General features: G+C 37.4%; 1 protein-coding gene across 1 annotated transcript in view; it reads left to right on the forward strand.

The window, feature by feature from the left end:
- Positions 1-23,531, forward strand: part of LOC103082357 (cytochrome b5 reductase 4) — a 93,446-nt gene that overhangs the window by 52,118 nt on the left and 17,797 nt on the right. The window contains exons 5-10 of the mRNA XM_007466017.1: positions 1,869-1,898; positions 4,051-4,111; positions 5,522-5,579; positions 7,201-7,294; positions 9,094-9,126; positions 11,080-11,202. Of these exons, the coding sequence (XP_007466079.1) occupies positions 1,869-1,898; positions 4,051-4,111; positions 5,522-5,579; positions 7,201-7,294; positions 9,094-9,126; positions 11,080-11,202 (399 nt within the window). The remainder of the gene's footprint in view (positions 1-1,868; positions 1,899-4,050; positions 4,112-5,521; positions 5,580-7,200; positions 7,295-9,093; positions 9,127-11,079; positions 11,203-23,531) is intronic.

A 23,531-nucleotide genomic window follows, 5' to 3' on the forward strand; every position in this document is an offset into this window, starting at 1 on the left:
AAAAAAAAAAAAAAAAAAAAAAAAAAAAGACAGAATGTTAGATTTCTTGTTAGAGAGGAAAGTATCTCATGTGCCTAGAGTAACCGATGTAAATGTGCTTAGCAGTAAAAAAAAAAAAAATAGCCTCTCTTATTTCTGTGACTCAGTTTTCAAAAAGAGTTGCTAAAGTACACTAGTGGAGTTTTAAAGATACTTTAGATCATTTAGGTAGATGTTCTCTTCCTACTGATAATTCTTGTATTAAAGAAAAAAAGACTCAGAAAAAAGTGAATAACTTAGCAGGATCCATAAAGTTCTGACAGGTTCAAATCAGTTCACATCAGACAGGAAGTAATCATATGAGATGACATATTTTTTCCCTAGAAACAAATTCCCTGGGCACAAGTTTTCAAAATCTGAGCCTCTTAGATAAAAACAAGTTGTTTTACATGATAAATGAAATTCATCAAACTGCCAGCTATGTTGTACACTGAAACTAGGTTTAATTTACTTATGTTACTGTGAGTTTGCTATTTGTTCTAAGATATTGATAAAACAAATGATCACAACTGCAGTAGCAAAGGCAGATGAAATTGTATGAAAGTTAGCAAAGACAGATGAAATTGTATGAAAGTAAGTCAGCAAGCAGGGACATCAGTGATCCCTTGCAAACTAATGACTAGATTTTTATCTGGCAGTTGAAAAACAAAGCTCATTTTGAGTCATAATTTAAATGGTTTTCAGGTCCTATGTCTTTTCAGAAAGTATTATCTCTCACAATGGCATGTTAAGAAAAATGGCGCTTAGTTTCAGGGGAGATGAAGTTTAATCTTGGCTTTGCTGCTGAAGAGCTCTGGGGTTCATTCAAGTCCTGACCTCTGATGTTCAGCCTTTAATGAGGGGAGCGGATGATAAATTTGGTGTATGTTGTTAAGATCCCTTTCAGCTATGAACTTATTTCAGTAAAAAGGGGAAAATAAAAAGAATGGTTATCTGACCTCCTTAATCATGGGTATTTTATGGCATGTGAGTGAAGTGGTAGTAATTATGGGATCTCTGGCTGATTGAAAATCAGAACGTAAAAAAATTTGAAAGCTTTGATATACATACTTTGGTTTATTTTTCTACACAACAAGATGATGTCACCTTAACAAGTAATGTCTATCAATTTAGTTTACTACTTGAATATTTTGTGTTAGTTTGGCATTCTTTTTGTTTTTTTTTTAAACTCTGGCAACTTGCTGAGGGTTTTATTTTGACATATGGTTATAAAACTTGTGGTGATCAAAATATAATATAGATTTGTGAGCTGGCTGCCATCCTGAAAGAAAACACCCATTAAATTTTTTTCTGGCTTGTACCCCTAATGATTGATTGCACTGATATACAAGTGAAAGTCTTAACATATTTTCAGCATTTTGGCCATTTAAATTTGGAGTAATAATAATCATTTTAACTGCTTACCTAGATAGGAAAGATAATAAGGTGTCTTTCTTTGGGTTAATATGTATGTTTCATATATAAAGTGTAATCTAGAAACTTTGGATAGTTTTAACTAATTTAGAATATGATGACCAGGACAAAACTTGGGTCTTTATGTGCTTTCTAAAGAAATTAACCAAGATATTAGAACAAAAATGTCCAAAGGAGGAGGAAAAAGCACAGTGAAATTGGAGACAAACGCCTGCAGAAATGGCCTGCAATCTTCAGAGATGAAATTTCTTACTTAAAGCATAGGCCATCTGTTGATCAGCCTTATTTCTCTCCTCAGGCCTCGGAAGAAAGCCCTTCAAGAAGAGGGCTGTTACCTTTAACTCAATAATATTAGCCGATCTTCTCTCTGATGTTACAATATTCTTACCTAACTTTTTTTCTAAACCACTGTACAGACTATCATGAGGAAAAGAGACTCTTAAACGGTAAGTCATATACATTTATAGTAAAAATTGAATCATATTCACATGACTGTGTACAATATTGCCTCACAGAATTATTTGGGGTATTTAGATATTTTTTATACAAAGGATGTGTTTACTTGCCTAAGCTTAGAGGATTTGGCAGAGAACTTTGTAGATCCCTTATTGCAGCCCTCCTTTTTTTTTAATCTTTATATATTGATGTTTTTATTTTATAGGATAGATTTTTTTCAGGAGTGTAATTACTGTTTACATTCTTTTTTTATATAATCTTTGTCGGAGTATAATTGCTTTACAGTGTTGTTAGTTTCCGCTGTACAGCAAAGTGAATCAGCCATATGCATACATATATCTCCCCATATGCCCTCCCTCTTGAGGCTCCCTTCTACCCTCCCTTTCCCACCTCTCTAGGGGTCACAAAGCATCGAACAGCCCTGACTCTTACCATGATCCCTTCTATAACATCCCTGAACATGTGTTCATCTGCCCTCAGCTTGAATACTCATGGTGCCTAGGAGTTCCACCCTCAGAGGCCAGGCTGAACCTGTCCCTCCATCAGGCACGGGGTACTCTTCCAGTGTCTACACAGATGCTGAGCAGCCAGCCTATTAATCTCCCCTCCTCTGGGCTTGGCAGCTCTGACTTCCTCAGCCGTTCAGTATGACTTGGAATTATGACTGACACTGCCACTAACCCCCCCAAAAAGTTTGGTATGACACTTACGAAATGCACGGGGCTACTCTGACTGAACCGTATTACTCATGTATGTTTAAAAATCTTTTTTTTTTTTCTCCCTGTTTGCACAAGAAAGTTATAGAAATTCAGCCAATAAGCTGGATTGCCAGTTGAATTACCTTTTCTTTTTTAACTAGAAAAGATTGTCTTATAGACTACTTTATACAATTTGTGATGTAACACCTGAAGTTGTTTGTCTGATAGTATCACTGATAGTATCTTTGGAGCTCTTCCGTGTTCTCAGAGTTTTCAAAAACAGTGAGAAAACCAGAGCCTTGAAAATGAGATGTTGAGGACTTCCCTGGTGGCTCAGTGGTTAAGAATCTGCCTGCCAATGCAGGGGACACTGGTTCGAGCCCTGGTCCGGGAAGGTCCCACATGCCGCGGAGAAACTAAGCCCGTGAGCCACAACTACTGAGCCTGTGCTCTAGAGCTCATGAGCCACAGCTACTGAAGCCTGTGTGCCTCGAGCCCGTGCTCCGCAACAAGAGAAGCCACCCCAATGAGAAGCCCGTATACCACAAAGAAGAGTAACCCCAGCTCGCCACAACTAGAGAAAGCCCACGTGCAGCAGCGAAGACCCAATGCAGCCAAAAATAAATTAAAAATTAAAAATTAAAAATAAAATTTGATGCTGGGGCACATCCACAAGAATGTCTAAAATGAAAAAAGACAGAATACCACGTGTCAGCAAGGTGGTGGAGCAACAGGGCTCCCATACACTTCTGGTAGAAAGTGTAAATTGGTATGACCACTTTGGAAAACTGTTTAGCAGTACTTACTAAAGCTAAACATATACATGTCCTATATACCTACGAGAAATGTAGATGGATGTTCTTTAAGAATGTGTATGTACATGTACAAGAACATTTATAACAGCACTATACGTAACAGCTAAAAACTGCCCAAATGTCCATCAGCAGGAGAATGAATAGATTCTGGTATATGGTATGTTCATACGGTGTAGTAATACTCAGTAATAAAAAGGAACAAACTGCTGGTGCATTCAGCATCCTGGATAAAATCTCAGAAAGCTCCAGACCTGATTTATTTTTTACTATTAATCATGCTGATTTGACATTAACTGAAATGTCTATAGAGCTGGACCAAAAAAGCCAGACCAAAAGAGAACATATTTTATGATTCCATTTTTTATAAAGGCCAAATGCAGGCAAAAACTAATCATGATGTTGAAAGAATAGTGGCTACCCTTGGGGGAGGGCTGCTGAGTGGAAGGGGGCACAGGGAGGTGCTGGCTACAAGAGTAGGTTTTACTTATGAAAATCCATTGAGTAGTACATTTATGACTTGTGTCCTTTTATAATATTTCAATAAGAAGTTTACTGAAAAGATGGGGAAAAAAAAAGAAAAATGGTACATGGATGAACTGTAGCTATTTTGTTTGTTTTTCTTTGTGAAGGCATGCTTCCCAAGAGCCAAGTGACAGATCCACTTGCCAAAGAAGGGCCTAGTTCTCCAAGGTATGCATCCTTGTTTTACTTTTTTGAAGCGTAATCAGTTCTACACCAAAATATACACGTTAACAAAATGGCTCTAAGTTTGATTTATTGCTTATTATATTAATTATGCTTCTTTGACACAAGAACTGTAGTGCCTCATTTATCAGGCATTGTTGGAGAATGAGCTGTTCCGTAAATATGAATTTTTAACATAACTGAAGTTTAACCCATTTTAAACACCACAACTTTAAAAAAGAACTATTCAGAACTGTTTTTTCTGATTATAAAATATACATTCATGGAAGAAAACTTGGAAAATAGAGAGAAATACAAAAGAAAGTGATAAAATCAGTTGTAATCCCATCAACCCTGGATATCGACTCTTAATATTTGGTTTATTCCACACAGTTTATTCATGTCATACCTATTTCCATACTATTCTATTTTGATAATATGGTGTTACAGTATATTCTATGATCAATTTCCTATGTCATGAAAGATTCTACAAAAGCATTTTTGGTCTGTATTCTATCATATGATGGAAATTGATCATAGAATATCCATAATTTATTCAGCTATTCTATTTTTTGTGTGTCTAGTTTGCTTTATCAGTTTTTAATGGAAATCCTTCAGAATGTATTGTACCCTGTCTTAGTAATTTAAGCAATCCATGTATATTTTTGTTAATGATATTTCAGACGCACTTAGGGTTATGTGTGCTATTTGTAGTCTTTCTCTTACCACCTTTCCCCCTATTATGAGTCTATAACAGCAGCTTCCGGCTCTACCTGCTATACCTGTTAAATTATTTCATATTCAATTTTAAGTTAAGGGCCTCAGGATACCTCGTAGCATCATTCACGTTGGGGGCCTGTATACAGGTAGTAAGTGCAAAAACAGAATCAATTTGATCAATAGCTATTACAAAACCGAAGACTTAGTTTTTCCTTAAGTTTTTACTGTTGACCATTAAGCATCCTTGGTGAGTTAATTTCTTGAGGAGTAATAATATATTTGTGATAGGGAGGAGTGAACGTAATAAGTATGTAGATTTTGTCATGCTCCTTCAGAAAACATGTTGTGTTACTGCTCTGATAAAAGGAATTTTAGATGTGTAACCTTTATAAAAAGTGCCTTGTCAAGGATCTTGTTTGTTTTTATCCAAGTTATACATGGATGTATAAGTATTTTAAATTGAGAAATAATTGCTTGATTATTTATTTCATGGTAACACCACTGATTATTTAGGAAAAAAACTTTACCTAGAGAAATATATTTCTCACTGTAGATTTTGAACTATATGTTTTAAATCATGTATTTATTGTGTCATATTTTATATTTTTAAATTGTATATATTTTAAAATTATATATTTAATGATTTAATATATGTTACTGCACATGATTATTTATTCTTTTTAAAATATTTTACAGCTATGACTGGTTCCAAACAGACGCTTTAGTCACCATTGTCATATATACTAAACAGAAGGTAAACACATTTTTAAGATCAGAAAAAAACAAAAAAGTAAATAATAAATGTTAGCTATGCGCAGGTGTACTTTTCTAAGAGCTCTGCTTGTATTAACTTACAGCAACTCTGTGAGGTAGATCCTTTCGTTACCCGTATTTTACAGATGAGGAAACAGAAATTAAGTAATTTACCCAAAGTCACACGGTAAGCGGCAGATCTAGCATTTTGAACCCAGGCAGGCTGGCTCCATAGTGTATGCTCTTAACAACCATGCCATAGCATCTTAGGGAAAAAATAGACTACGAAGAAGCATATTTTATGTGCTGTTCTGTGATTTTTTGTGTGTTTAAGCATGGATAACAGCAGTGACAGCAGTCCCAGTTTAACTTCACCATACAAACTAATTTCCTGCCCTTAAATTGGAATTCAAGAGACAGGAGAGACTGTACTGCTGGAGCTTAGTATGCTTAAGCCACTAACGGGGTTCAGTTAATGCCCTCTGAAAACTAAAATTAAGGAGTTAATTCATTCACTAAGTACTTAATCGAATCCCTGCTTCATTTTCAACACCATCGTAGAATTCAGGAATCTAATGATGGGCCAGATTCATAGAGACTGAACTCTCACCAGGCTTACAGTCCAGCTAGGAAATCAGATAAATAAGCAGGCAACTTACAACATCTCCAGACACATCCTCCAGCAACTGACAAGGCTCCCACACTTGAGGAACTGTGGAGATTTAAAGACAAGTTCTGGCAGCTAGGAATTTCTGAGAACTCATGCTACTTCTGTAGTAGCAGAGCCACATCTGAGCTGGTGAGTGCCTCCTACTCCTGCAGCAGGATCTGATGGCTCTGCAGGAGTGACCAGCCTCTGCCTGAAAGAGCCAAGAGGCCCAGAGAGGCACTGCTTTTCCCACCTTCCACTCCCTCTTGGTATTGTCTCCTAACCAAGCAGTCCTGAGCCAAGAGGACAGGGCCTGGCGAGGTTGGGGTCTGTGTGCTCTCATTGGTGATATCAGTGAAGCACAGAGGATGGATGATTAAGGGGAGGGGGAAGGTTTCTCTGTGGAATAATGTATTCAGTGTATGGTGTAAATGATAGGCACCAAAATAACTTGCACCAAAGCTATGTAGAAATTAGAGACATCTAAAAATTTGTTAGTGAACTCATTATTATTATTATTATTATTATTTTGATAAGCTGAGCCTAAGAGGTTGTGTTATTTGCACAGTGTCACATAATAGTGGAAAGATAAAAATGAACACAAATATCTTGGCTTCTTGTCTGATTCTAATTTTTTTTCCAAATTATTTATTGAACAAATATTTGAGCACCTACTTGGTGCTGAGCAATATTCTGAAGACAGTATTCTGCCCCTTACACTTAGAGCTTAAAGACGAGCATGTAAGGTAGACATTAAGCATAGACAAATGCATAGTTAAAATTGTGATATATGCTTTGAAGGAGAAGAACTGGGTTGTATGAGAGAACAAAAAACAGGAATAATGTGTATTTAGCTTGTGGGTTCTGTAAATAAGAACCATATGAACTTCCACTGATCAGCTTAAAAGTATAGTAATAGGAGTCTGGTGAAAAGTTTACTTTTTAATCTTTCTCTTTTCAATTTCCATTTAAGGATATCAATTTAGACTCAGTAATAGCTGATCACCGGGATGATTCCTTTAGAGCAGAAACAGTTATCAAGGATTATTCATATCTTATACATATTGGTAAGTACCGTATTCTGTATTAATGGAAACAACTTTTGTTTCCTTTAGGTATAGTAGTTACTGGTGTAGAGTCTCGGTACCTATAATATTTTATGTGCCATTGTCATTTTGGTTTGTCATTTTTGATCTTTTTTTGTCTGTTATTTCTTTATACTAAGGAAAGCGCTAGCAAATGGCAGTACAACCTCACTTTTCCCAAGTTTAAACAATTAGGTGCGATCAAAATCAATAATCATATGAAATACTTGTTGGCCCAGCTTTGTAAGACTCTGTAACTTTACCTACAAATAAATCTCCGGAGGCTTGCCTGTCATGTGCTCCCGCTGAGTAGACATCACCAGACACTGTTCTATCGGCCTGTCTCTTGCCAGCTGCAAGGTTGTACTGTACCCCTCAGCTGCCTGTCCCTTCATGGGCAAAGACCTACCATACAGTTCACTTCTGTCTGTTTTGAGAGGTTACAGATCTATAGGGGAAAGAAATCAGGACTAAAATCTAGAATCAAGGTAGCAGATTCTTAATCCATTTCTCACCCATAATGACTCTAGGAGTTCATCCTTTTCTCCTTTAAAGAAGGTAATGTTATTCCAGTTAGAAAGTAGAAATGAAACAAACCAAAAGAGCAAGAAGAAAACTGTATTTTAAGCACACAGTCTTATGTAAAGAACGTTTCATTTACTTTTGCAAAACAGAGACTGAAATTCTCCAGGCCTCAGATGACTCGCGATTCAGCTCATGACTTTACCATATTAATGAAGGACCTTTAGTCCTGAATTTGATTGGAGTTGATAAATGTTTTTTCTTTCTCATTTTTCCCCCATTCGTTAATCAACGTCAAATCTTAAACATTTCTTCTAGAAATACATGCTACCCTATTTTTTGCTAGCATAAGATCTAATATATATTGCCTCTTAGGGAGAGTTTTAATCAAAAACTCAGATGTCTAGAAAAGTATACATTATTCATTAGCTCTGTCATGATTTTTCTTTAAGGAAGACCTCTGTGTCAGCATTTATTATGTTTCAAATACTTTCTGGCTAGTTCTGTTCACGCTGTAGCTAACTGTATCTTGCACACATATAAACAACAAACAAAAATTCCACAGTCAAAAATGTGAAACTCCTGTTTGCTAATATTAGATCAGAAGGACTAAAATAATGCAGAATCTTAAGTTCCACATAACTATATTAACACAGTGAACTTTAGAGCAGATGTTTGTAAAAATGCTTCTTGCATCACCCCCTTCTGGAATGTAAGTTCCATAAGAGCAGGGATTTTTCTCTTTTACTAACTGTGATAACTGTAACACCTGGAACGTGCATAACATGCACAGATGCCCAATAATTTTCTTTTTCAATAACTGAATGAATATTCAACTTAGAGAACAGTAAGAAAGGAAACGCTGAGCTAGACCCAGTCCCGGCCTGTATTCACACACGCACGTGCACACCCTAGAGTATGTGTGTTTCATGTGCTATCTCTCCCTGCCTTGCTCACTTCTTGGTTTGTAGCATTGTCAATCTGGGACTGTCCTTGCACCAGTGTGGGTTATCCACCTGTGGGCAATCCTTAATTAATAGGGAGAGAAATGGAAAAATTGAAGATACATATTTAAGTAATTTGTCTCAAAACATTGTGTACAGTATTTTGGTTGTGTTCAGTTTCTTTCTTTTGATTTCTCAGGATATGTTTGAGAGATGTGAAATGGTGCATGAAAGAACCATTTAAATGATCTTATATGGTGTTTGTAGACCATAGGAACTGAAGTTGGATCTTAACTGAAATTTTTTTTTCTCCAGCCCTAAGTCATGAGATTCAGGAAGATTTTTCTGGTAAGGTACCAAAAATAATTTATCTATGTACATACACACACACACACACACACACATATACATACACACACACATGGGGGCGTGGACAGCATTTGTCTTATTATTCATTTATATATTTTCATGTTGCAGACAAGGACATGATGTTTTCTATATAAGCAAGTACATTAATTTTTAAATGTACTCTTTTCCCTCCGGTTTCAGTTCCCCCCATGCCTTTTTTCTTTCCCCTTTTTCATCTCATCTCTTTTCCTTTTCCTTTTCCTCTCCTTAGAAAAAAAATTCCTGTCCCCATTCTTCCTTCCGGCCCTACTCCTGACATGCAGCTTGTAGAAATATACTTGACCAGACCAGACAAATATTTCTTAGGTGTATATATTCAAATATTTAATATTGACAGAGCACATTAAATTATGACTATTTCTGCATGTAAATACACAACGTGGATTTTACACAGCTGTTTAGCAATAGAAGACTCATCAAAGAATGGTGGTTTCTTGTTTTTCATGTTTTTCTTTAATTTTATTGAAATATAATTGACAAAATTACAACATATTTAAAGATTTAAAGTGTACAGTGTTATGATTTGATAAAGGTATATGCTGTGAAAAGATTCACACAATCAATTAATTAACACATCCATCACCTCACATATTGACCTTTGTGTGTGTGTGTCTATGCATATGAACACAAGTTCTGTTGTCTTAGCAAATTTCAGTTATACAAGACAGTGTCATCAACTGTTGTCACCATGTTATACATTAGATCCTCAGACCTTAATCATCTTGTAGCTAAAAATTGGTACTCTTTTATCAAGCTCTCTCTATTCCCCCCTCCCCCTGCCCCAACTCCTGGCACTATTTTGCTACTCTCTGTTTCTATGAGTGTGACTTTTTTTTTTAATTCCACATATAAGTGATACCATGCACTATTTGTCTTCTCTTATTTATTTCACTTAATATAATGCCCTCTAGATTTATCATACGTTGTTGCAAGTGGCAGGATTTCTTTCCTTTTTTAAGGCTGAATAATATTCCATTCTATATTCATATATACATGTGGTTTCTTGTTTTAAAGTACTCAGAGTACCTTACACCAGTTCTATACCTTCCCTTTTCTTTATACCATAGTAAGTTCTGTAAATTGTATAAATTAAGCTCTTTAAAGTCAAGGACTTCTTATGTTTGTTAAGCTTCAAATCAGTGCTTATTGAATTGAATTTATTTGATTAATCTGTGTTTAAAAGTTGTTAAATTGCTACTGAATTATGTGTTTACAGTGAGGAAGGACAGATTGTTTCTAAAGACGAAAAGAAATATACTTTAGATCTTTAAAAGCACATTCAATTCGTAAAATTTAATCAATTTTAAAAGTTCATTTTATTATTGTACTCATGTATTCTAAACTATTTTAAACATTCAAAAATAAAAAGAGAGTCTAAAAGATTTTTAATTATCAAAGATTGACATGCACTTTATTGGGATTCATTCTCCTGAAGCTTTTTCTATGTTTATTAGGCTCAATATTGGTTTACTGAATTCACTCATAAGAACCCCTCAGATCCCAAGAAATGTTAAAAGAGTATAAATTAAATTTGCTTTTGGGGATCCATTCAATGGCTAATTTGTATATTTAAGTTTTTTTTTTTAAGCTATGTGTTAATTAGTTGCCATGGCTCTATTTGAGCTTGTATGAAAACTAGCATTATGTATTAATTTGGCCCTTGATAAACTAATTTGAAAGAAGTTAATCTGAATCTAACATAAACTGGATTTAACACCATGTAAGGCATAAACAATTTTGATGAACATGTACACAAAATTTTATTTATCTCACAAATGCTCAGTGTCATTCATATCTGATTGGGACATTTGGGTTGTTTGAGAAAGATTGGTTTAAAAGTAAAACCTTATATTTAGTACTAATGAATACAAACGCAATTTATCTTCTTCTCAGTGCGAGTTGTTGAGAATGTGGGAAAAATAGAGATTGTCCTGAAGAAAAAAGAGAATACTTCTTGGAAATGCCTTGGTCATCCCCTGGAGAATCATAATTCACTTATTCCAAAGAAAGATACAGGTAGGCTGGGCTATTATTTTGAGTCCTGGGTTAATGAAAATGTTGTGTCAGTGGCTCAGTTGTATCAGAGTTTGGAAGGCCACTTGCAGTGAGCCAAAGGGTCCTTGTATCTCTCTCTATGGAGTTGAAAGGGACATTGTGTCTGTTATCCTCCTTTTTTTTTTTAAGCAGAAATTAAATTTCTGACTCTGCTATCTAATGTTTAGACATAACAGAGGTCATTAGGTAATGATATCTAAATGGAGAAACCCACTCAAACTCTTGTCCAACCATTCACTCCTTGAGGTTTTTTTTTTTATAAAAGGTGCAGAAACAAGTTAAGTTTATGCCTTGTAGGCACATCTAGTTTTTTTCTGTTAGAGAAGGCACATTTACTCTCTCTCTGCTTACCTAAACCAGTTTCTGAGTTTATTCCTAAAGGATGATACCATTCATTTCCTTCCTTTCTTTATTTTTTAAAGCTTTTTATGTAACTATAACATTTATAGGCAAAGGTGCATACTACAAGTGTTCTACTTGATTAATTTTCACAAAGTGAACGCACTCTATATTTTCTCTTTGGAAACTGGTAGGATTTGCCTCTTCCAAGTGTTTTGAAATGTCACGGTTTGATATACCTTAATGGGGGGTCTGCTTTCAACTTCTGTGCCGAATGTTCATCCTTTTTTGCTAATATTTCCATTACGGAAACTTAAGACCCTCGGGCCTGGGGAATACTGATATTTCTTCCCTCCCTGGTCTGTGCTTACTTTCTAGAAACAGTCTTACTTTAAGCCTTCTTAACCAGTTCTCTAATTATCTTGTCTTTTCTTTCTCATTTTCAATTTTGTCCTTTTCTTCAACTTTTTGGGAGATTTCTTCAGCTGTGTCTTCCAGCTCTACTGTTGTGTTACTCATTTCTACTCTCATATTTTTAACTTTGGAGAACTCTTTGGATTTTTGTTCCTTTGTTTTAGCATCCTATTTTCTATCTTCTCGTTTTAAGAATTATAGTGTTTGAGAGTTTTTGTCTCCCGGTATAGCCTCTATTCCTACAGTTTGTTTATTTTGGTCCGTCTTTCATATTAGATGCTTTCTTTGAATGTCTGCTGATCCTTGACCATCTGCTCGTACTTCAGGGTGGAACTCTAAAAGCTGATTGGAAACTCTGTGCATGTGGGTGTGGCTTGTTGACAGTAATATTTACTGTGTGGCTGGATGGTTTCTTCAGGAAAAGTCTGATGCCAGTATTTTGTCAGAGTCTCTAGGGTAAAGAGTCTTCTACCTCGCATCCAGCATTTCAGAAGTTATGCGGGAAAAGAAGGCTGGGATATCTGTACACTTAATTTCCTTTTTTTTTTTTTTGCCTAGTATACTATATTAGTCTACTAAGGCTGCTGTGAAAAAGTACCACAGACTTGGTGGCCTAACAACAGAAAGTTATTTTCTCACAGTCTGAAGGCTAAAAGTCTGAGACTAAGGTGCTGGCAGGGTTGACTTCTCCTGAGGCCCCTCCTTGGCTTACAGATGGCTGTGTTCACATGGTCTTCCGTCTGAGTCCCTATTGCCTCTTCTTATAAGGACGTCAGTCACATCGGATTAGGGACCACTCTAATGACCTCATTTTAACTTACTTTTTAAAATACCCTGTCTCCAAATATAGTCACTTTCTGGGATACTGGGGGTTATGACTTTCACATTGAAAATTGAGGGGGACACAGTTCAGCCTATAACATATACCCAATCTAGAGACCCTTTGTTTTGCCCTCTACAGAGAGAGCAAAATTCTGATACTTTGACAGAATAGGAGAGAATCAGTCATGTGGACGTGTGAAGTAGGGGAGGACTTTAGAAAGCGGGGGAGGAGGCATCTAGGCTTCTTCAATGAACTTTCTTCCAGAAAGTGGTTTTAGCTCTGCCTTCACTCTGATTCTAGATACTTGGTCCTGCCAATTTCTGAGCCTCAAAGGGATCTCATGTTACAGATGGGTTGATTCTTGGCTTTTTGTTTGTCTAGCTTAGGATTTAGCTTTACGGAGTCTACTGAGTCAGTTACCAGTCGTCTCTGCTTTGTCAGCTCCCAAACTTCTGTTGCTTTTTTATTTCTGTTCTTATTGTCCTTGCAGGCTAGGCCTTAAAAAAACAACCACACACACAGAAAAAAACCCATCTTTGCTGTTATTTTAGGGAGGGGTTAGAAGAAACTAACTACATGTATTCAGTTTATTATCTTTAAATATTTAAAATTATAAAAATATATTTGTGGATAGTATTTTAATTTTCAGAAAAGTATCACATAGCTGTATTTTGAGTACATGCTGTGTGTAGAAGGCTATTTTAGGTATTGTGGTACGAAACAAATAAAAGGCATAAGATTTTTTCTTATTTTCCCAGGCGGAAGAAAGAACATACACAAACATGAGACTGAAGAATACTTGTATCAAGAAATAGGCCAGTAAGAGCAAGTTACATAGTGCAAACTTGAGTGTATTGTAAGGTTACCTTAAGTGAACAAACAGGTGCAGATGAATTTGACCTTAAATGACTCTCCATGAATGAAGGAGGTGAATATCAAGCAATGTTTTGAAAGTGGCTTTAAAAAAACCCAAAAAAACTATGAAGGGCTTTCCAGGTATCATTACTGGGTACTTATTGTGCCAGACCTTTTGCAGGTGGTAGAGAAAGAAAATGTAAGCCACATGTGGGAAAGTTCAAATAGAGCCATTTTCCCAGAGCAGGAGGTCTCAATTGTGTGGTATAAGGTAGGGAGAGAGAACATAGAGGAATAACTGAGTGATGTAGCAGATCAGAAGAAAATAGGTAACAGGTAGTGAAAATAAAAAGAGATATTATTAAAGTGAAATCTGTTGCCCTGAAATTATCCGACTCTCTAGTGATTGGAAAATCATAGCAAACCAGTTAAAAGCTAAGTCCTAGAAATAAATGATACTGAGAACCCAGGCTGACCTCCATTTGGAAATAGAATGCACATTGCTTTTCTATTATTTCCTGAGGCTTTCCATGAACTCTTTCATCCCTGCCGTAAATTTTGGCTTGAGTCATGAACCACCATAGTTCGCTTTAGCTTTCTTGCCTGAAATTAGAGCCATGCATGTATTTTTCAGTGAATTAGATTTTCCACTTTGGAAAATGACTCAGAGTTTAGGGGATTTTTAAAAAATTTGTTTGACAGAATTAGCATAGATAATTTCTTCTTTGTCCTTTCTCTTCCTTAAATCATGACAAAAACTATAGGTTATTTTCCGTACTAGCAAAGCTTAATACTTACATGATCAGAGTATTATGATTAACTTGCTGTCAGTAGCTTCAAATGTTCAGTCTATCACGTGTCTCCTTGGTCTTCAAGGAGGTTTTCATGCTGGCTTCCTCTTACTGAAATTTCTTAGTTTAAAAATTTAAGTTTGAAAATAAGCATGTAAGTTGAAGACTTAATGCACTACCTTCTCATGTCAAATCTAGAATTTCCTTACACAAAAGATTCAAATATAGCAAAGAACATAATCAGAGAAGAGAAACTACTTTGTTTTTACCTTTAATCCAGCTGTAATAGTTAGTAAATTAAATTATATGACTAGAACCAAACTACCATTTGTAACTTGGGCGCTTCCAATTATTTTCTTCTTCCCAAAGATGAATAGATGAAGATTATGAGTGAGTAGTTGTGTGTGTGTGTGTGTGTGTGTGTGTGTGTGTGTGTGTGTGTGTGAGATGACTAACAAACTTGTGTCTATTAAGAGTCAGAAGCTAATAGATAATTGGATTGCTATTTCTGTATCCTACCTAAAGTTTATTTTAATTGTGATTGCCTTTAATATGGGAACTTAGATCACCAGACAAAGGCAGTTATACAAATTTGCCAACAAACAACTCAGTAAATGAATATTGGGATCCAAAATTATAAACAAGATTTTAAAAAAATTGTGTCATAATTGTGATATGTCAGCAGCTGTTTATAAACTTCTAGGTTAAATATATATAGAATCTATAACTGTCTTAATAATTCAGTTTGAACTGTATGAAAACACTGATATTTATTTTTTAACCTAAAATAATGGCAGTTTCTCATTATTTGGACTATACTTTCATCAGGGCTTCCTAACTGCTCACACCACACATGCGCACGTGCACACACACTGAAGTACTGTCTGTAGGTGTAAGTGTACTTGTCAGCACTCTGTGAGCAGTCACTTAATGGAGGCTTTCTGTGGAGCCTGTGATTCTGCAGGCAAGCTGTTCGCTGCCACCGTGAACCACAGCTCTTGTTGCAGGGGTAGAAAGAACCGCCCTCACCCCTCCCCTCCCCTTCCTTGCCTGTGCATCCGTGTTTCTTTGCTGCCTAAAACAAGCATTCAGAATTACTGGAAAAGAAGAAAATATTGTGGATAGCAAATAGAAACTTCATTGTGCTTTGTTCTCTTAAATTGTCTGCTCAGCCCAGCAGGTGTAAAGTTGTTGCTTGCACAGTAACTATAAGATGCTTTGGCATTTTGCTGTCTTCTTCTTATTTCTAGTGGAATGGCCTGAACATGAAGAAACACAGAATAGATGGGGCAGGCTGTAAATGAGTAAGAAATTATTTACTATATTAAAAGGTAGAATAGAAGAGGTTTAAAAACTTAGAATTCAGGCAGCTCAGGCACTTCAATGTATAATGTTGGCTGAATTATTAGTTATGGAGCTGAGGAAAAGTGATAAGCACAGACATGTTCAAATCTAGTGACAACCTTGCTATGATGTGGACCCCATTGTCTAAGGGCCCCATTGAATCTAGTCTTGGAGAAAGAGCTTCCTTTCTCCTAACTTAATGCTAATATTTAACTCTATAAAATCCTCACTTTGAAAGAAGGATTCAGCTCACATCAGTCTAGGTGAGGTAGTAAAATACCTGAATACACTTTAGGTATATATATATATTTTTTAAAATAATTTTTATGTCTTTTTTAATAAATTTATTTATTCAATTTATTTATTTTTGGCTGCGTTGGGTCTTCGTTGCTGCGTGTAGGCTTTCTCTAGTTGCGGTGAGCAGGGGTCACTCTTCGTTGAGGTGCGCAGGCTTCTCATTGTGGTGGCTTCTCTTGTTGCAGAGCATGGGCTCTAGGCATGCAGGCTTATATATATATTTTTAAAATAATTTTTATGTCTTTTTAAATAAATTTATTTATTTTATTTATTTATTTTTGGCTGCGTTGGGTCTTTGTTGCTACGTGCAGGCTTTCTCTAGTTGCGGTGAGCGGGGGCCACTCTTCGTTGAGGTGCGCAGGCTTCTCATTGCGGTGGCTACTCTTGTTGTGGAGCATGGGCTCTAGGCACGCGGGCTCGGTAGTTGTGGCTTGCGGGCTCTAGAGTGCCGACTCAGTAGTTGTGGCACACGGGCTTAGTTGCTCTGTGGCATGTGGGATCTTCCCGGGCCAGGGCTCAAACCCGTGTTCCCTGCATCGGCAGGCGGATTCCTAACCACTGTGCCACCAGGGAAGCCCACTTTAGGTGTATTTTTAACAGTAATAGTTAAAACAGAAAGGAATCTATGCTTTATTGTCAATTTACTAATGCTGCTTCATTAGGTTTTACCCCAGTATGTGGAAAATGTGTGCCTATACACGTTTATCATCCTAGTGTTTGAAGCTATGTTATGTACGTATTCTTATTCATATATTCAAGAGTGGTTTGGGTGAGGATGATAAAACTATACTACTAGAGGTTAAGTGGAAGTCTTGCCAAAGTTAGTGAAAAGGCTGAATAATTTTTAAAAACAGCAAAATAAATGCAATTATATGATACTTTTAAAAGTATATAATAACTAAAACTTCGTTGTTTCTTCAGCATAGGAAGGTATTCTAGTGACTTCATGGGTTTGAGTTATTTTATCCATAGTCAGAAATGTTAGATATTTGTATAGTTCTTGAAAATAGTTTGTTCTCAAGTGTTCTGCAGACCTCTGCTCTACCAACTGAGCTATTGAAGGCTCTGCTTGTTCTCAGGGTTTCTGAACATCATCCCTGCACACAAGTTCATTGCTCATCAAGGTCACTGTCTTGGCAGAAACAGGCAGCCAGCAAGGTTAAATCAGGCTGACCCCTGCTGTGTGAACTGTGACAGATTCTGTAAAGGAAAAACTCAGATTTTTCTTTCCTGTGTAGGAAGAAAACTCACTCCCTCCCTGCTGTCTTTCTCTCCTGTGTCTCCTTTACTGTTCACACAGAACACTTCACTTATGACACTTCTGGTCCCAAATACATGGGGATTTTCTTCCACAGCAAGCAGTTTTTTGCAGTACCAGCTGGTGTCTTACAAGTTAACTCAGTTCTGACACTGTCTACCTGGAGACACCATCGGATCCCACAGGTTAAGGGCTCAGTCCCACATGATCCCTCCCCCCATCCCCCAACACACACACTTCAGACGCCAGTGGCAAGCCCAGGTTACCGCCTGTCCTTCTGACCAACTGGCTGTAGATGGGAGGTTCCAAAGACCCCTTCCCTGGGCTTGATCAGTTTGCTAGAGTAGATCACATATGATAAAGGATACAGATGAATATCCAGATGGAAGAGATGCAGAGGGTGAGAGAAGGTCTAGGAGGGTCCTGAGCACAGGAACGTCTGTCCGTAGGGAGTTGAGGTCTGTCACCCTCCCAGTGTTGATGTGTTTGCCCACCTGGAAGCTCTTTAAACCCCCTGCTATTGGGATTTTATGGAGGTTCCTCACGTAGGCATGATCAGTTATTAACTTCATTTCCAGCCCCTCTCCCCTCTCCAGAGGGTGAGACGTGGGGCTGGAAATTCCAAACTTCTATCATAGCTGAGTCTTTCTGGTGACCGGCACTCATCCAGGAGCCCACCCAGAGTCACCTCATGAGAACAAAAATGTTCCTCGTTCTCTTATTACGTAGGAATTTACAAGGGTATTAGGAATCCCGTGTTAGAGATGAGGGTCAAAGACAAATACAGTGGTCCCCCCTTTATTTGTGGTATTGCTTTCTGAGGTTTCACTTACCGCAGTCAATCGTGGTCCAGAAATATTAAATGAAAAATTCCAGAAATAATTCATAAGTTTTAAATTGTGCACCAGTCTGAGTAGTGTGATGAAATCTCAAGGCGTCCTGCTGGGGACGTGAATCATCCCTTTGTCCTGCTCATCCCTCCCGTTAGTCACTTGGTAGCCTTCCAGGTTATCAGATCAGCTCTCGCGGGATCACAGTGCTTGTGTTCAGGTCACCCTTATTTTACTTAGTCATGACCCCAAAGCGCAAGGGAGGTGATGCTGGCAATTCCAGTATGCCAAAGAGAAGCCATAAAGTGCTTCCTTTAAGTGAAAGGGTGAAAGTTCTTGTCTTAACAAGGAAAGGAAAAAAAAATCAAATTATGAGGTTGCTAAGATCTACCATGAGAACAAATCTTCTCTGTGAAATTGTGTAGAAGGAAAAAGGAATCCGTGCTAGTTTTGCTGTTGCACTTTAAACTGCAAAAGTTAACTGCCACAGTTCATGATAAGTACTTAGTTAAGGTGAAAACGGCATTAAGTTTGTACAGTAAGATATTTTGAGGGAGACAGACCACATTCACATAACTTTTATTATGGCATATTATTATAATTCTTCTATTTTATTTTCAGTTATTGTTAATCTCTTACTGTGCCTAATTTATAAATTACAACTGTATAATATGTACATATATATAGGAAAAACCCAGAAGTTTCAGGCGTCCACTGCGGGCCTTGGGATGTATCCCCCATGGATAAGGGGGAACTACTGTGTAAAAGACAAGAGATGCTCCTACTGTTCTTATCACTTAGGATATTATAAGAGTTTTAGGAACTCTGTGCCAGGAACTGGGGGCAGAGGCCAATATATAGATTTTCTCTTATCTCACAGCCCAGCCCCTGGTCTCTGGCCGTGAACCATTTATATCAAATGATACACAGCTAAGAAGAAACCAGTGCTTTACTAGAATCTCATTCAGTTATTAATGGCTCTCCAGTCCATCACCACCTCATATGAAAAATGTCTCCCAGGGCAAGGCCCCTCAAGTGTGCAGACTTTCTATTCAACCTTAATAGGTTCCAGAAACCGGAGTGGTCTCAGCAACATATGGCTTCACCCTTTCAGGCATCTGATAAAATTGAGGTAAGAGACAATATCATGTCTTGCTCTGAGCCTCTTCCAAGGTGTTAATGTAATATGGGATTTCCCTCCTTACATAACCCAGTTTCTAAATGGAATGTCTATTGAATTGAATGGCTGTAGGTTGTGGGTTTTTCTGATTGGACATATCTAGGTATGTATATCAATATATTTTTAAATATTGTAGATGTTAGTATTGATTTTTGGGGTTATTTATTTTCCATTGGAGCATTTTTTAAGTGTGTAGTTCCACTAACTGGTTGCCCTATGTTGGTTCAGGAAGATCTTAGAGGAAGACATGAGTAAAGGTAGACTGCAAATTAGGAGGTAAGTAAATCATACAGGTTTCCCCACTATCCAAAAGTAGAGCCTTCCCATGGAATCTTTCTTAAGTGGAAATGGTGTAAAGGGAAGAAGCAGTCACCCTAGGACACATCTAGCTCACGGATGCACAAGGTAAACTGAGACAAAGTGCAGATGCTCACAGGCACAGTTCAAAGTTATGGCGGCTTGATGCTGAGATGCTGAGTGTAGTTCCCGGGGAAGGAGCTTGGGGTGCTACTCTCTCCGCTTGGGGTGCATGCTGCCTCCGTAACAGCTCACTGCAAAACAAATGCTGAATGCTATTTTCCCTTTTCACCATTTTCCATAAAAGTGAAAATCCTCTTTGGATTTCTTTCAGTTAGGAAAAACAGGTACTAATGTAGTTTTTCATAAAAGATAAGTGGCGTAAAGGGAAATTTTGAAAAGCGGGAGACACCTGTATTTAGGTAATTGAAAGTAGTCAAGAGTGCTAAGAAAACCTGTGGTTGGTCAGAACAGTAGGAACTGGGGATGTTGAAGAAGAGATGTACCTGGGAGGGATGGTGACTTGCTGAACTGGTTCCTTAATTTGGACATTAAATAGTTAGTAGGGAGTTGTAAAGGGTGGAGGGATAATCTATAAACAGTTATGCTTGAACTGATGTGGTTAAAATAAGGAGGAAGGAGCTAAAGAAAGATGTACTGTTCTAGAACGATGATTCTCAAACTTTTTGAACAAGGCCTGTGAGTTGGGGTGAGAAACTCTCATAACTTGTTGCCCCATCCACATCTTCTCAAGCGACTCTGTGACCTTGGGCAAGCCGTTTAACTTCTGTAAGCCCCTGCTTCCAGCAGGGAAAATGAGAGTGGATAGGTGCTTTAAAAGCGTACCAGGGGGAATTCCGGTGGTTAGGACTCTGCACTTCCACTGCAGCGGGCACGGGTTCCATCCCTGGTGTGGGAACCTAGGTCCCGCATGCCGTGTAGCATGGCCAGAAAAACAAAAAGTGTACTAGGAGCAGGAAGGAGCTGAAGGACAGGTTGAAGGCAGTATGGACTCCCAGTCCAGTGCTCTCTTTCACGTCTCTCTCCCACTGAGCTTTGTCTTTATTTTAGCCTGTGAAAGTCTACTCTTTAGAAGGAAAGCTATAGTTTCTTTTCAACAAGAAGAAAAAAGGATACCCAAATTATCATATTATCCTCAGCATTTCAGTGTCACGCTGAATGTCTCAATATTATATGTATGTTATTAAAAGAAGTTAATGTGGGATTAACAGATACACACTACTGTATGTAAAATAGGTCAACAACAAGGACCTCTACTACATAGCATAGGGAGATATATTCAATATCTTGTAATAACCTATAATGGAAAAGAACCTGAAAAAGAATGTGTGTTGTGTGTGTGTGTGTGTGTGTGTGTATGTATGTATAACTGAATCACCTTGCTGTACACCTGAAACATTGAAGATCAACTATACTTCAATAAAAAAATAAAGATTAAAAAAAAAGAAGTGAGGTTTCTGGGCAGACAGTTTTCTGTCGTGTGTTTTTGTTTCACCATCTCATATTTATTTTCAGTTTCTCATTTTCTTGTATAATTATGCTTATAAAACCAAAACCCTGACACTTCAATACAGGCATTATCCAGGCTGAAGTCGTCAGTGCATCTGCTTTATACTCCTTTTCCCCCATTTTTCAGGTCCATGCCTGTGACACTTCTCTCCTCAGTGCAACTGAAAGACGAAAACATTCTTAAATTTTTCTTAAGACTTTTAGAACCTATTGTTAGCACGTCCTTGTGAAATTATGGCAGTTTTATTATTTTATCGGTAAGATGTTGAAATTATCTCAGTGGTGTTAAATAGCAGGAATACTGTGTTAATTCTCTATCAAGGAAAGCCAGTCAATCACTGGAATCCAGAGTTTCCTTGTGTTTTAAGTATAGTCAAAGAGGTGCATACTTACTCTAGCAAATCCTTTCTGGCAAAGGCTAGAGGTGAAATTGTCAGGAGGGGCACCTGCCCTGGACTGCGTGCTTGGAGAACACAAGGGCTCTCCTGCAGCCGCGCGGCTCCCACGGGATGAGGAGTGTGCAAGGTGAAGAATTATCCACCTGGAGTTCAGGCGCTTTCCTTCACCACTGCCCTCCAGGTATCTGGAACCCCAGAATTCCCTGCCCAAATGGCCCCAAATCCGCTTCTATCCAGGAAGTGGCCAAGGCTGTTTATAGAGAGAGCATGTAAATGAGCCTTAACGTATGGGCTGGTGGGCCCACACCTGCACAGGGCTCCACTCAGGGTCAGACAGTGGGGCTGAGAAGAGGGGGGTCAGGCCATAGGCAGTCAAGGGGGTGCTGCTGTCACCCCTCTGCCATCTTCCTGCGTGGAACTCTGAGGAGTTCAAGAATCCTGAATTCGAACCTAGCCTTCTAGGACATTATGAAAATATATTTCAAGGTGCAGTGTAGAACATACTTTATTTAGCAGTTATTTGTCTGATTTATAACTTACATGTATTTAGACATGTAGATGGGGGTCTCATATTGTATTACCACTCCGGGTCCCAGCAAGGTCTAGAGGAAGGGATAAGGAGGTCGTTTGAACCTTCATTTCTTCTTGGGGGTGAGCCTAGGTCCTCTGATCCTTTGTCGGTCCAGTACTGGATTAGGCCTTCCGGGATAACTCTGGGGCGGTACCCTCAGCTGTAATCTGGTCTAAGTTTTGCTCTGGCAATGATGCACTCTTAAGTTTATGTGCATACCGAGCTACCATGGTGACAGATGGAAAGATTTAGTGACCAGGGTCTTTGGGAGCAAAAGGGACAAGGGAAGAAAAGAATTGGATGAAACTGTGGCCAAAATGATTTCTTAGGATTCTATGTGAATTTTAGTTTTCCACTAACCATTCATTATTCAATGTAGGACCTTCACATCCTAAGGTCTGTAGTAAATCTTTCTGCACCTACTTAAATATTTTTAGGTTAAAAAAAAGCATAATTAGGATAATAAGATGTTTTATTAGGATTAATTCCTGACATCTCTGTAAATGCTATTTTATAAAAGAGAGGAAATTATGAAACAAAGTCTACTCTGGCATGCTGTTTACATCCGAAAGAAAATTTACAAGTGAAAATATTCATGCTTTCAGAACTTCTGTAACAAGATCTTCCAATCCAAGTGGTATTATTTTGCTCTGTATACAAATAATATTTCCTGAGCTTAGGCTATTAATTTCAGATATTTCCCGTATTTATAGAAATACTTTTGTTTATTCCTTTTGTTTATTTGTATTTTAGTTCCACAAACTTGGCATCTTCAGTTTTTCACTTAAATTAATTTTCCAGATAATCAGAACTTACACCCTTAAACCTAAGTTTATTTTTTGTTTTAATCACTTTTTGACCATTGAAATGTTGTATAATTCATATACATATGAATTTTGTTTGTGTATATATAATACACATATACAGAGACACAAGAATGTATATTTTTCTTGCCTTTATCAAAGAAATATTTCTAAGTTATTGAATAGTGCTGGTATTATTAAACCTTAAATATTTGAGTTTCAGGACTTTTCCATTCTGTAAGAAAAGAATTTAGAATGAGTTTGTTGATTATCAAATATTTTTCACATCTACAGTTTAATTATATAGCTGTTATAGGCTTAAAGGATGGAATTATTTTAAAAAGTAAATTTAAGAATAAACTAGACTTTAATTTCTTAGGCTATAATGGCTTTAACATGCTATAACAACAGACATGAGGAAATAACACTCATTTTATAGAGCTTATTTTTCAAATTACAGAAGTACTTACAGGTTTTAGAAAATGGATATCGCAGGAAATAAAATGGAGAAAACTAACACTATAAGATTTTCAAAATACTGATGAATTTTTTAAATGTCA

The sequence above is a fragment of the Lipotes vexillifer genome, unplaced genomic scaffold (assembly GCF_000442215.2).
Source record: "Lipotes vexillifer unplaced genomic scaffold, Lipotes_vexillifer_v1.1 scaffold1971, whole genome shotgun sequence".
NCBI lineage: Eukaryota > Metazoa > Chordata > Mammalia > Artiodactyla > Lipotidae > Lipotes > Lipotes vexillifer.